This window comes from Leuciscus leuciscus, assembly GCF_965113295.1.
Source record: "Leuciscus leuciscus genome assembly, chromosome: 25".
NCBI lineage: Eukaryota > Metazoa > Chordata > Actinopteri > Cypriniformes > Leuciscidae > Leuciscus > Leuciscus leuciscus.
In genome coordinates this window covers 16,488,125-16,503,265 of record NC_138724.1, presented here as the reverse complement: position 1 = coordinate 16,503,265, position 15,141 = coordinate 16,488,125, and the positions used below count along the sequence as shown (strand labels likewise).

Here is a 15,141-nt window from a genome sequence, read left to right as displayed (position 1 = left end):
CTTTACGACAAAACCAGGAATATCATATTATAAATAGATTATTTTTACAGTTAAAACCAAACTGCCCATTTTATACCTGCAAAGCAAATGATCCAAGACCCTTAAAAGAAATTTGCAATGTTGAGAAAACTAAAAAAGAGGGAAAAAAAGTAAGAAGAAGATACTTTTCTAAAAATGCCCAAGAGATGCTTTACTCTTTGCTCAACTTCTTCACAGTAATGGTGAGACAGGAGCCATCATATCCACTAAACCCCTACAGAACGCCTACCTCGGGTGAGAGCCGCGAGCTTCCTGTGACCTCTAGCGTGACCCCGAGCCCCTCCTGACAGGACGTCCTCTGTAGAGGTGGAGGGCCTGTCGCCCCTGAATTTCAGCAGCGTATTAAGACAAGGTCGAGGTAAAGCCTCGTTCAGTTCGTCCCGTGACAACACCAGGCATTGCAGAGGAACCAAACCAGCATCTGGCCTCGAAAGGCTGTCTAAAATCTCCTCACATGGGGCAGAGAGAAAGGTCGTGCAGAACATCATCTCATCCCAGCATTGAGGTGTGAAGCTACCGGACTAGCAAGCTAATTTCACCGTAGCAAGAGGCTAGCAAACCACAAACCAGCCTGCGTTGTCCCCAAAAGACGCTGTTTAAACCAATTGAGACGGTTTGTGATCAGGCCGCCCACTAAACCAATCCCACTCATGCTAGTCAAATCCTGAAAAATTACAAATGCAGAATATTACGTAAGTAACTGCTAATCCAGTTTAATCTCTGAAATTTGCTGTAAGCATTACAAGTCTTCAACTGCAGGCAACGTCACGCTATTTAAGACACTCAAGTGCGTTTAACAGATGTTCCAGTGCAGAATTGCAACGAATTCCTGATTGGCTTCTCTACTCATCAACACTGATATGAAAGCACCTTTATATGACAGATAAACCGGTCGCACTGAGCATGCTCAGTCTGATATCGACCACCGGTCTAGTTACACAATGAGGAAGCGGAGGAGAAGGAAATGTGCTGGAGAAAGATTACATTGGCTTTTCTTTTTATGCAGGTGAACACCTTATACGACACAAACACGTTTCTTCTTCTTCTTTGAGTGAACAGTGGGACGCGTCACATAAATCGAATTTGAACGACTGCATTCTTCATAGCGCTATCAAGCAGGGGCACAATATGGTTGGAACAACAGCTATAAATTATGAAGGTGAATTTGAAATGTGAGCAGATTGTAGAAAGGGGAGAAAAAAAAATATGAAACTGGCCTCCAGCGCTGCTGTAGCAAATCTAGGGCAAATATGTTGATTTAATGTCAAAGATAATAATACTTCAGGCTAGAAATTATTCTGACTGGCTGGCAATGCTAAAAAACACTGCTCTGTTTGTTTGAGGCTCTTGACCTGTCAGCAACAGTGGCTCAACCAATAGTGTGAGTTTGGGGGCGGGACTATCGGTTTAGGCATACGGATGCTGTATTAATTCCGTTAAATATTTTTAATGCATAAAAAAAATAAAAAAATAAAATGTATCGCTTACATTAGCATTAATGTTTAGCGTTAATGAATCCGCATTTTGAGTGAATCAACTGGGTGAACCAATGATTCAATGCACCATTTATAAAGAGTCATTTACTTCATTCCTGAATGGCCCTGTCCCAAATGGCTCACTTCATGTGCACTTTCGGTCTTGTGGACTTACAATGGCTGCCGCGTGCGCGTGTCCGTTAAGTCAGTGAGACCGCAGTGTGTCCCATTTCTCATTTTTAGATCTCAGAAGGGTGCTCGCGAGCGCCCCCATGTGGTCGATTTGCGCCCTTGATGCGCACTTTTGCCGAGCCCGTGCTGATGCGGACTCCGCAGCAGACTTCTTCCCGACAGTCAAAGCGGCATTACGTCACGAAAGTGCGGACTCAGAGGAAGACCGCGAGTGCTTATGGTTCCATTTGGGACAGGGCCAATGAATCAGCTGTTTGAATTAATCAAATGAATGAATGACTCATCGACTTACTCAATGACTAATTAGACATTTACTGCCACCTACTGGCAGTTTTAGTTTCTTATTTAGAGTCATTTCATTAAAAAAAAAGATTTCCTATTCGTATAATAATAAAAAACTAAAGGGAGGCTATAGTTTAAAATAAAAATCTTTCTGAAGCTACTTTTTGTAAAAGTCTATTTGATGCTTTTCTCATTTAAAACAAAGACGACTTTAAATGATAATTTGGGGGCATACCTGTCAACACTCCCGTTTTCCCTGTGAGTCTCCCATATTTCACAAAGTATTAAAAGTATTTAAAATAAAAAGTAAAAAGTATTCTCGTCGCTTGATAAACTTAAGGTTGAGCCACTGTAGTCACTTGGACTGTTTTAACGATGTCTTTACAAACTTTTCTGGGCTGGCAGACATCGATTACCTAGCAACCTATGAAGGAGTGAGCCAGCTCTCAGATTTCACAAAAAATATCTTAATTTGTGTCCGAAGATGAACGAATGTCTCACGGGGTTGGAACAACATGAGGGTGAGTAATTACTGACAGAATTAACATTTTTGTGTGAACTATCCCTTTAATTCATTTTTTGTAAAAAAGAATCGCTTGACAGCCCAAATATAAATATATTATTGACAAGCCTACTTTAAATATATTATTTCCAAAAATATAATAATAATAATAATAATAATAATAATAGATGAGCCCTAAAATATTCCCTGCCCCAAATAATTGCTTCAATTGGAAATACTTTGGGAATAACATAAATGAAAATGAAAATAAAAAACACTTCAATAGGTTTGTTATATACACCACTTGATATTTTCTATAACATTCTTAAAACACAAGAACATTAATAGGCCTGTAACTTGCATCACACGTGTACTGCTACAGGCTACTGTAAGATCATTAGTAACTAGCAAACACATTTCCAAGTGATTATGTAAAACCAGCGCCATAACCATGAGAAACGTCCATGAGAAAATCTTTAAGCTAAGTGAGGAAACGCGGTCTCTTTGATGTAATTGAACGGGAGAGGGCCGCGGTAGTGCAGTGGCATGGAAGGATCCATGTGGCACACATATGGCTCCCAGCACACACACACACACACACACACTGACCCCAGGCTTCCTGTCAGGGGTTCAACGCTACTCATCTAGGTCATGTACAATGCGGATGTGTGTTTGTGCAAATCCCGCTCATGCTTGACGACGCTAACACAAGAACATGTTTTGATTTCTGTGGAAGATGCAATGAGTGCGTGTGTACACTTTATCATAATTCTATCAAAAAGGGGAGTAAAAAACATCAACAGCAGAAGCAAATTGATTAGCACTGTCAACATTAGGAGTAAATTCATGTGAATGTAAGGACCAGGACACATACCATTTGGTGGGTCACGCCTTTTCTCTGCAAAAACAAAATTAACATTGTTAAAATGTGGAGGGCGAATTAAACGACTAGTGAAGTCAGTAACAGAGGAAAAGAGCCGGTAAGGTCACCAAAAGAAGAGGGAAATATTTAACTAAGTTAGTTTTGGAAAGGTTAGGGAAGAAGATGGTAAACAGAGGTGCCCTGAGCTCCTGCGCCCTTTCTCAAGACACTAACATCTAGGAATTCAATTAAAGGTTTTAAGTTTTTTCTTTTTTTAAATCAATTGACAGTCCTATTTAATAGCACATATTTTTAGCTCCAACATTTGTGGTTCATTCATGTGCAAACGGAACATTTTCTGATAACCTTGATCTTAAAGGTGAAGTGTGTTTTTCTATTCTACGTTAAAACGCTCTTATTTTCATCTGAATGGCAGTTGCTCAGCAATTTCAGGTTTTTAAAAGCTCTCAAACATAAACAATTCATTCCTATTTTAGAATTTAATATATAATACAATATATAACTTAACATCAATAAAATATTTATTTATATTTAAAATTTTTGAGGGCTCATAACAGTGACATTTCCAAACAACCGCCTATATATTTAAAAAAAAAGATGTAAAATAATATATATTTTTAAAATAAAACAAAATTACAATTATTATCATCATAATTATTATAAATATAATGAAAAAATAACTAAAATATAAATAAATACTACATGATACCATTTAAATATTGTGAAATATTATTATAAAATAACTTTTCTATTCTATATTAAAGCTGAATATTCAGCATCATTACTCCAGTCTTCAGTGTCACATGACCTTTCAGAAATTATTCTAATATGCTGATTTGCTTTTCAAGAAACATTTGTGCTGCTTAATATTTTTGTGGAAATCATAACCATTAATAATTTAATGAAAAAAAATCAAAAAAATCAAAAAAAAATCAAAAGAACAGCATTAAAAAAAATATATATAAAAAAAATAAAATAAAATAAAAATAATAATAATAATAATAATAATAAGTAGTAACAAAATGTCTTTACTGTGACTTTTGGATCAAACTAATATACTCTTGCTGAATAAAAGTATTAATTTCTTTATGGTAATGTAGATATACATATCTGTATGAACTTTTTTTTTCTTCTTTTTCTTAATTAAATTTTACATTTACATTTACATTTATTCATTTAGCTGACGCTTTTATCCGAAGCGACTTACAATTGCTATATATGTCAGAGGTCGCACGCCTCTGGAGCAACTAGGGGTTAAGTGTCTTGCTCAGGGACACATTGGTGTCTCACAGTGGATTCGAACCCGGGTCTCTCACACCAAAGGCATGTGTCTTATCCATTGCACCACCACCACCACCACCCCCAATTAAATGTTTTAAATTCCATTTGGTGCCACTAATAGCAAAAATTTCCACACTTCACCTTTAACAACCAGAAGATAACTGAATAATTCACTGTACGTGAATGAAATGAAACTCCACAAGTGATCCAACATTGTTCATAATACGACCACATGAAACGTAAAGAGAGGGCAGACAAGGCAGACATAAGAGAGGCGTATAAGGCACCAGGGCCTCTTTAAAAACCAGTTAGTGCAAAGAGAAGCCAACACTTCAAAGCCCGGCATGCAAAACAGAGCAGGAAGTGCTGGAACCCAGCCAGGAAGTGAGGAGAGAGAGCCTGCTGCGTTTACAAGAGGGATATGAGGAGAAAAGGCCCACTGTGAAGGTTTACGACACACCCTACGGAGAGGATACCAACACACTTGCTACGACTACAACACTACAGACTGAGAAGAACAGGAGGAAAGATGGGGAGAGATGAACAGAACTGCATATGAGCAACCGGCAACAGGAAACAACAAGTTAACAAGAAATGATGAGCCATTAATGAGCTTGTTGAAGGAAGAGTTCACTCAAAAATGAAAACCCATCCTTATGTCATTCCATTGACGACTAGAGCTTTCAAGCTTCAAAAAGGACAACAAAAAAAAACCTATAAAACCTACTATTATTTTATTTTAAATTACAAATTATTTATTTGCTTGTTTTTTTTTGTATTTATTGCTACATCCAAATCAAAGGCTATATTCATGGTAAAAATTTAATAAATACAATTAGCTTATTCATTTATTTGTTTCTTTTATTGCTATATCATAATCAAAGACTTTATTCATGTTAAAACATTAACAGTATTAGTTTGTTTTTTATTAATCGCCATGTCAGAATCGAAGACTGTATTTATGATAAAAATGTACAAAATACAAATTATGTATTTGTTTGTTTTATACTTTATTGCTATATCAGAATCAAAGGCTATAATCATGATTTAAAAATTAAATCAATTTTTTTTATTCATTTGTTTGTTCCTTTAATGCTTTATCAAAATCAAAGTCTATATTCATTGTAAAAATATAATAAAACAATATACAATTGTCCACAGTTTTCTTTTGTAATGACATGAGGAGGAGTAAATTATTATATAACTCATTTATGGGTGAACTATTAAGTAAAACACAGATTTGGGGGAAAGAAAAATGTTTTAGGCACTTATAAATCATACATTTGATTGGTATTGAATGTGAAGCTTGTTAGTTTTTAAGAGTATGATAGTTCACCCAAATAAAAAAAATTAAGTCATATTGATTGGATTTGAAACAGTATGTGTATAATGGCATAATTTTCATTTTTGGTGAACTATCACCTCTTCAAATGAAAAGAAAGAAATTAAAAGCAGCACATTTACCGGTTTTCCTCTGTCGTCTGTTGAGCAGTTCGTTGAGTGCACTCCGAAATCGTTTGGCTTCCTCTTCGCTGGCAAAGTTGAGGCCCATCTGACAAGACTAAAGAGCAAAACACACCATATGACCAATAAAGACAGATCATATTCTCACTAATGCTAAAAGCAGTTTTACAAGAATGACAAGAAGCGACTAGCCAAACAAACATTTTTCCACAGAACATCTCTGGCTAGTTCTCCGTTTGCTTTCTTGCTAATGGTCAACAATGTGAAAAAAATGAAGAAAAAGGACTTACATCTCCTGCGAAGGTAATGAAGTATGATCTCGAACTATTGATCGTGAAATTATTGTAGAGCTCCTGCTCAAACTTTGTTTTTCCACCCTGCAGAAATTAGAAACAAGATATTGTAAACCCATGTAATTTCAACTGTTTGCACTGGCTTTATTTAAATTCTATTACAACAACACCAGGGTGAGTAAATGACGACTTAATTTTCATTTTAGGGTGAACTATCCCTTTGACAAAAAGTGCCAAGGAAATTGTGCTGCACCACAGCTCAGTTTGTTGGAGCACATGCACTAACTGATAGGTCACAGATCTGTTATTTAAAAAAAAAAATTTGATCATCTCCGAGAGCTCACCTTGTTATCAAAGACACGGATATAATAAGACCTCTGAGGGTTGTCTTTCACCAAACAGGCTACGCCACAGCACCTCTTGGCCCAGGACGAGCCCCTGTCCGCCCCATACACCTGGACCACCGCTGAGCACAATGTCTGCAAAAAGATCAACAATCACGAACTTTGTGAAAAAGAAAACTACACAATTACGAGACACTTTTTTTCAAAACAACCAACCAAACAAATATGAAGCCCTAAAACACACATGTACTTATAAATAAATAGAAATATGATGGAAATTCTCCAGTAATCCTTAAAACATCCAAGATTCTCCAATTCTGAAGGTTTTCAAGGAAGGAAGGAAGGAAGGGAGGAAGGGAGGGAGGAAGGAAGGAAGGAAGGAAGGAAGGAAGGGAGGAAGGAAGGAAGGGAGGAAGGGAGGGAGGAAGGAAGGGAGGAAGGGAGGAAGGGAGGAAGGGAGGAAGGAAGGAAGGGAGGAAGGAAGGGAGGGAGGAAGGAAGGAAGGAAGGAAGGAAGGAAGGGAGGAAGGAAGGGAGGAAGGGATGAAGGGAGGGAGGAAGGGAGGAAGGGAGGAAGGAAGGGAGGAAGGAAGGAAGGAAGGAAGGAAGGAAGGGAGGAAGGAAGGGAGGGAGGAAGGAAGGGAGGAAGGAAGGAAGGAAGGAAGGGAGGAGGGGAGGAAGGGAGGAAGGAAGGAAGGGAGGAAGGAAGGAAGGGAGGAAGGGAGGAAGGGAGGGAGGAAGGAAGGAAGGAAGGGAGGAAGGGAGGAAGGAAGGAAGGGAGGAAGGAAGGGAGGAAGGGAGGAAGGGAGGAAGGGAGGAAGGAAGGTAGGAAGGTTGGAAGGAAGGGAGGAAGGGAGGAAGGGAGGAAGGAAGAAAGGGAGGAAGGGAGGGAATAATGTGGCTGGATATTCGTAAATTCTACATTGCTTTGGAATACAGAAATGTATTAGTTTGTTCAGATATAGCAATAAATAAAGATGTTATTAATGGTAAAACATTAAGAACATTTGTTTATTTATTTGTTTGTATTTGTTTTTTATTTAGCAATATATCAAAATCAAAGGCTGTATTTATGGTGAAAATAAAAAAAATAAGTATTTATTAGTTCTTTTTTATTTATTGTTGTATCAGAAGTCAATATTCATTGTAAAAAAAAAAGTACTAAAAACAATAAATAATTGTCTTTTGTTTTGTGATGACATGAGTAAATAATTACATAATTAGTAAAACTACACAATTACTTTAGAAGCATCCTAAAATTAAGTCAAAATTAAGAACAAAATTGATTTTTTTTAATAAGTTTATCAAAAAAGCATACTTATTATAAATAAATACATAGAAATATTATGTAACTTCTCAACTAATCCAATAATGTAATGTATAAATAAATGTGTGTATGTATACTAGACCCAAATTAAACAAACCAAAAATATCTTATGTTCATATCCTAGTGAAATTAAAAAAAAAAAAAAAAAAAAAGGATATTGCACAGAAATCAGTGTATGAATACTGCATGATGTTCTCTGCTGCACACACTGGTCACTGCAGATATCAAGTACTGCTGTAATTTAAACTGCAGTCAAGTACTTGGAGACACACTTGATGGGGCATTTTATTCTCTCTCCACAGGGACTCTTACTCTAAGAGTGTCTGCGTTCCATGCACATGACCCAAAGCAGCATTTCAAACACCCCTTTTCAGGACATGGGTTAACTTACCAAAGAGAAAAATAGGCCAGAATCTTGGCATCACTGTCATGGGGAGGACAGCCAAGATCTCACAGAAGATGAAATATTTTCCATGGACAAGTAACACACACACACATTCAGGCATATGCTGAGTAATTATAGAAGACGACCCAAAAAACAACAACCTTGTCCTGCACTTTAACGTACACTTTAGATGGGAACAACATTTCTGATGAAAGCGTGCAACACCACCACAGATCATTGAACAAAACCTAAAAACATTTGAATTAAATCTCTGATCAATATGGACCTACAAAATACAAATTAAGAAACTTTCCTGCCAAATAAACCCATCAAATAAATAAATAATCAATATATTCAAATCAAAAGTACTCTGATCAACTAACAGAAAATGAACTAAATATTAAAAGTAATTAACAGGATTAAAGTAATTTAATTGGAATTAATCAACTGAAGAAATAGGCTAAACAGATTAATTAATCAAAAATAAATTAATAGGATTAAAGCAATTTTATTGGATTAATCATGTTGGATTAATATAATTTAATTAAGAAATAATAAACTGATTGGTTCTCAAAAGTAACAATCAGATTAAAAACAATTAACAGATTAATAGATTATAAAGGCAAAATTTATCAATCAATTTAATTAGTTAATCTGCTGATTCTAATGAATCAATTATCAAAAGTAATCTGATTAACTGAAATAAGTTTAATAATTATTAAAAGTAACTGGATTATCAACTAAAAATATTTCTGAAAGTAATATGATTAATTGACTGAAATTTTAAATTGATTATAAACTAATTCATTTATGAAATAAGGTTCTCGAAATTAAGATTAAAGTAAAAATCAAAAGTAAAATACTTCACAAGTCTAAATTGATCAGACATTTCATAATCTTTGACTTTTAATCAATTAATCTGCTGATTATTTCTTCACATAATCAATTATCAAAAGCAACCTGTTTAACCAAAGAAATAAATAATCAGTTAATCAGTCTGTTCAAAGTGTATTGTTGTGAACTTGACATAACACTTGATAATCAATCGTTTATTCCATTAAATCTGAAAGACTGAAACATCTACCAGTAACAACCGCACATGCAAATATTTCATAAACAAATAACTGTAAATGTACAATTACATTACAATTCAGAGACCGGCAGAAAAAGAGAACGCTGGGTAACCAGTCGACTCATTGTGATCCTGCCACGTCAATAACGGCAGCATTGATGAAACAAGACTTCCCTTCATTTCTTCTGATGAGAAACTGCTTCCTCATGCTCAGAACTGAACATTCAGCATTTAAATTCCAGCACTCATTCTGTCTTGGTGGGCCGAGCGATTCAAAGACACCGTACAACTGCCTTATTCAGAGTTCATCAGGTTCAAGAAAGAGTCGAGTTTCCATATGACATGAACAATGAACGTTCTTTGCAGTCAAAGCCACCAAACACGCTCATACTGATATGCAATCCTATATGCTTGATCGATCAGCTGGGTTTAATCGCACGCAATAACACTGAACAGGGGGAATGAAGGATATATGCCAGGCTTTTCCATGTTAACTGCATCCGCACGGCATTCCAGTGCGCAAAAGTCTTTGCCAAGAACATAAAAACGTATTTAAGACATGTTTCCCCTACTTTCACAGGGATCAGCGCCTTTATGTCAGAATTTGGTTTGGTCTGCTTGGAAACCTGATTCTGGATCAGTACTGGCTCAGCAGCCCTATTCATTAAAGCTCAAATCTCCATGGAAAGGAGGCAGATCAGTTCACTTCCTGTCCACAAAGACTGCTGATCACGCACAACCCACCCCCAACCCCTATCTTTTTCCTTCTCTCACTATTGTGCGATTTGGACACCATCCACCCTCTGCCCTTGGTTTTCGGTGCCGGTTCGGGACACAGTGATGAATGAACCCATGACTGCTGGATCTTGGCCCCAAACAACGTGTCTCATATTTAGTCATTCCCTGTGAAAGCCCACTTTATGGTCTGGCTCTTGGCTGCCTTTCCTGGATTGACACTGCTCGCTTACGGACGCTCTTCGCTTCCACCTAGACATGGACGAGCAACTTAAGTAGGTCTGATGGGAAAGAATGCCATCAGATTTCATGCAAAATACGTAAAAGAAACACTTGTTTCTTTGCCAAGCTAATTTCCATTTCTACAGTCCGCAGACTCTAATTTTAAAACCATTTTAACCCAATTTAATTAGGCAAAAATCACCTTTTCTTTGAGCAATCCAAGTATATTACTATCAAAAAGACCATCTTGTTGATATATTCATTATCCAAACTCTACTAAGACATCGTTTTCAACTGAAAACAGAAAGCTTATAAGCGTTTTAGCCATTCATTTACACGACAATGGCGTTTTGGGGGGCTGAAAACTTTTGAAAACAGGTTTCAAAGTGCAAGTTGAGAACGATACCTTTATCATCTCTTTGTAAACGACCTAAATACGAATTTGTGAAAAGGTGACGTCACGCGTATTACGTGTTCAGTCTATACGAACATAGTGTTTCTTTGCAAAGTGACGTCGCCAACTACTGGCTTGGCATGATAATAGTGTTTTTAGACGTTTTCGCAGATCCTTGTGAATAGGGATCATTTTGACCTCATTGTCGCCTGCATGCGAAAAATGCGATTGTTGTCATGTAAGCGTATCCTAAGAGCCATATTTGTGACGTGCTTAAAATGTGACTTGTCACCTGTCTCTGCTGCAAGAGGAATGTTGGAAAAATACGGAAACATTACTAAAAAAATGCTTCCTTGTAGGGCAAGGGACAGGAAATTTCTACCAAGAGCAACAGGGTACATGTTTTTCACTCAAAGCAAGGTATTTGGACACTTTGGGATATTTAACCACTTGGCTATTGGTTTTAAGCCATGTACTGATCAATGATTTTACACTAACTTTTGTCAAGGTGATTTCTAGTTTCTCAAGCTCACACAGAATAACCACAGGTACTCTTAGGGGGGAAAAAAAGGTTCAATAGAGAACCCCTAGGGTTCTTGACTCAATATTAAAGAACCTTTAAGACAAAAAAGGTTCTATTTTCAGTTTTAACGGATTATTTCAATTTTTTCCAGTGATCAAGTATGTTTACGAGTAAGATTGGGAATCGAAAATCGATACTTAAGGTCAGGAAACAGATAATTGTTCTAAAATTAAAATGTGTTCATTGTGTGCGCATTTTAATATAGTTTTAAACCATTCAAGCACAAGACGACACGAAAGAGAACTCAATTTCGGCACTCACACGCCATTTTCTGTGCTAGGCACATCGAGAGCGTGCGCACAAAAAGCCCCCTCTCAGATAGTGCGCAAATATTGAATTAAGTTCTCTTTCGCGGTTTCTTGCGCTTGAACGGACAAATACACATAAAGTTGTCAAGAAATTAGGGGTGTAACAATATATCTTGTCCCAATATATCACAATACAAAAATGCAACATGCATCGTGGGTAGTGACAATATGTATTGTGTACAGTTCACCCAAAATAAAAATTAGTGTGTGATAAAAAAAAAATGTTTTCAGAGTTTTAGTGCCAGTACTACATTAAACTACTATACAGTATATAATGTTGAATATAATGTATAATGCTGCAATTGGTGAATATTTTTGGGTCCTGTTAATGCCTAAGCTACATTATTTTAAATATATTTAGTCAGTGACAGAACGCAAGCATATTCGTCTAAAATAATTCTGTATTTTTAGTTTTTTTTCTGGTGTCACTATTGTCCTGTGCATTGGGTTACCAGCACTAAGTCCAAGCCTATTCATTTACACCCACAATGTAATATTACATTTTGCATTTTAATCAACAGTAAATTTTTCATTAACCTTTTATCATATGTCTTGCAACATATGATAAAAGATTATCATATCGCAATAATGATATCATATCGCAATAAGTATCGCAATAATATCGTATCGTGAGTTCAGTATCGTGATATGTATCGAATCGTGACATGAGGTCATCGTTACACCCTATCCTTGTAACTGTAAGCACAGTCGTTTATGTGTTAAGTGAATGTAAACAGTTGAGAAAGAAAACGTAACAGTATATTGGATACATGCATTCGGTCTTAAAGTGACAGCAGCCTAATAAACCTGCTGCAGTCTGTGTCAATGTTAATCAAACAACAAAAGACAGAAAATCACTCACTGATATTAACTGAACAACTGTTGTAACTTTAATAAGGATTAATCTACATTTTATGTATAAAAAGAAAACTATGCAGTGTTATTTTACATTTGATTTTAATTTCTGAACTTTGTTCAGTTGTATTTAATTGTGTTATTGCTGTTAATATGCTTTTTGTTCTTATTGTATTACTGACTGTATTGTTGTAATAATGTTTGAAATGTATATTAGTTAGAAACTCCGCCAGTTTCATAACTGGTCTCGGTTATATTGTCATTTTCTGCCCGTTCGGCTCTTTGCAACAACACAACTTTGTTTCTGCAGCAACTTTCAGCACGTTTTCTATAACAACATCCGACGTTTACATTTTACATGGCATGAGAAAGTCACATAAACCACGTGAAATTCCCATCAGAGCTGTCAGACTGAAATTTCTGGATTTCCAGGAATGCGATATTTGAATAGGACTCTAAACAGATTTGTAAAAACCTCATTGGAATCGAAACTGGGAATCGCTAAGAATCTGAATTGATTTGCAGAATTAGAACTGCTAAAATTTAAACGATACCCATCCCTATTTGAGAGCTGCTTAATTATTAAAATTAGGGATGCACCGAAATGAAAATTCTGGATGAACTTGGCCGAAAACCGAAACATATTTTTAAAATGATTTAAATATAGCTTCTTTAATTTTTTTTATAATTGTATTATTATTAGGCTTTTTTTATGAAATTCAATAATTTAAATGATACTGAATTTAAAAAATAAAAGCCAATAAAATAAAATAACCACACTTTTATTAAAAGTAACACACTAAAATTGGACATACACTGAGGAGCGGGGCGACATATTTTGAGCCGTTTTTCTCTTTCAGCCAAAAACCGAAAATGCCATGCATCCAAAATTTGTACATCTCTACATAAAAAATGTTATCAAAAATGAAAGATGAATTAAAACAAAATCCATCAAATGATCCCATGATTGGACCCCCTAAAAGTGGACACCCCACATGAAGTGCCTGACAGAACTCTTTATGGTTTTATATAGAACCTTTCCTTCTAAGAGTGTGTAGTTCATCACATTAACTATAATGTACTACTAACATTTGATAACCAGAAAAAAAAAAATTATCTTCATTTTGATCAGTACATGTAAGGTTTTATCACTCTTGAAACTTCTCTTTGCAAAATGTTTTGATCAAAAAGTGTGTTTGATTCTTTGTTATACAATGCAGATAAAAACAAACAAACTCTAGTAAGTGTGGCTTAAAGATTAAAAAAAATGTAAATACTGTCATCATGTACTCATCCTCACGTTGTTCCAAACCTGTACGAGTTTCATTCTTCTGTTGAACACAAAAGATGATATTTTAAAGAATGTTGGTAACCAGACAGTTGACGTTAGCCATTGACTTTGGCTAGCTATTTTTTTCCTGGAACTCAATTGCTGCCGTCAAATGTTTGATTGATAACCCATATTCTTCAAAATATCTTATTTTGTGTTCAACAGAAGAATGAAACTCGTACAGGTTTGGAACAACTTCAGGGTGTGTAAATGATGACATTTTCATGTTTAAGTGTCCAAATGCTACTTCTTGGGACCACTGTAACTATGTAGGACAAGTAGGACATAGGAAAAAAAAAAAACTAGACTAAATATCACCACTTTCAATCATTTTAAGCTAAAAGATACAACAAACACAAACTTTTCTTTGTTTGCAAATTGATGAAGTAGTTGCTGATAGTGAGGTCATCGACTACTACACATCACTGAATATCATTAAACTTACTAACTCTTGGAGAAGAAATGAATAACCACTTGAGACTGAACACAGCAAAAAGAGTCTTGCTGTTATTTGTACTGCAACTAAACCCAGTGATAGATAGATAGATAGATAGATAGATAGATAGATAGATAGATAGATAGATAGATAGATAGATAGATAGATAGATAGATAACTGACACATTTGTTGGAGTTTACGGGTCATCTGAGACAGTAGTCTACATAACTGTGACTGGTAAGCTTCCTACATAAACAGCACATTGAGCATCACAGGCACGTGCATCATTTGCATCATTTAGCTGACTCAGAATGCACTTATGATGCTGTCTACGTAGGCAGCTCACTAGGTTTTTCGACGATTTACTGCTTTACTCAAGCAAAAGGCCTATTACCAGCTACTCTGATATCACAATGTATTATTACAAGCTCTCAACCATACTAATATCGTATACAACACCCAATTTCACTCACAAGAGTCTCATACCCTTGACAGTGAGGAGGAGAATATTCCCAGCGCGCCCTATGGACATCACAAGCGCGTTAAAAGACAACTGCCCTTGCCAGAACTTACAGCCTTTCGTTTGCATCTCATCTCGGGATATTTGAAAAGCAGGATGATTTGCATTTGCACTTGCGGTTAAAGGACTACGGATCGGCCGTGAGAGAGTAAACACAACTTACGATGCATTTCCTGCCCAGGTAGTTGAACAGACAGTCGTTCTCCTGCGGGGTCAGAA

The 15,141-nt window shown here is 36.1% G+C and overlaps 1 protein-coding gene and 1 long non-coding RNA gene across 3 annotated transcripts in view; both read right to left on the bottom strand.

The window, feature by feature from the left end:
* wasla (WASP like actin nucleation promoting factor a) overlaps window positions 1–15,141 on the bottom strand; it is a 26,679-nt gene that overhangs the window by 10,985 nt on the left and 553 nt on the right. The window contains exons 1-5 of one of the 2 annotated variants that reach the window (XM_082159331.1): window positions 15,086–15,141; window positions 6,756–6,890; window positions 6,409–6,495; window positions 6,119–6,215; window positions 3,365–3,388 (exon numbers count right to left, since the gene is read on the bottom strand). The exon at window positions 15,086–15,141 is cut by the window's right edge and continues 550 nt beyond it. In XM_082159331.1, coding sequence (XP_082015457.1) covers window positions 3,365–3,388; window positions 6,119–6,215; window positions 6,409–6,495; window positions 6,756–6,890; window positions 15,086–15,141 — 399 coding nt within the window. The remainder of the gene's footprint in view (window positions 1–3,364; window positions 3,389–6,118; window positions 6,216–6,408; window positions 6,496–6,755; window positions 6,891–15,085) is intronic. The other variant, XM_082159332.1, reaches the window with a different exon arrangement.
* On the bottom strand, window positions 4,738–6,112 carry LOC309490279. The gene is made up of 2 exons (XR_014202655.1): window positions 5,814–6,112; window positions 4,738–5,368 (listed from the first exon to the last, which is right to left on the bottom strand). It is a non-coding gene; the product is annotated as an uncharacterized lncRNA (long non-coding RNA).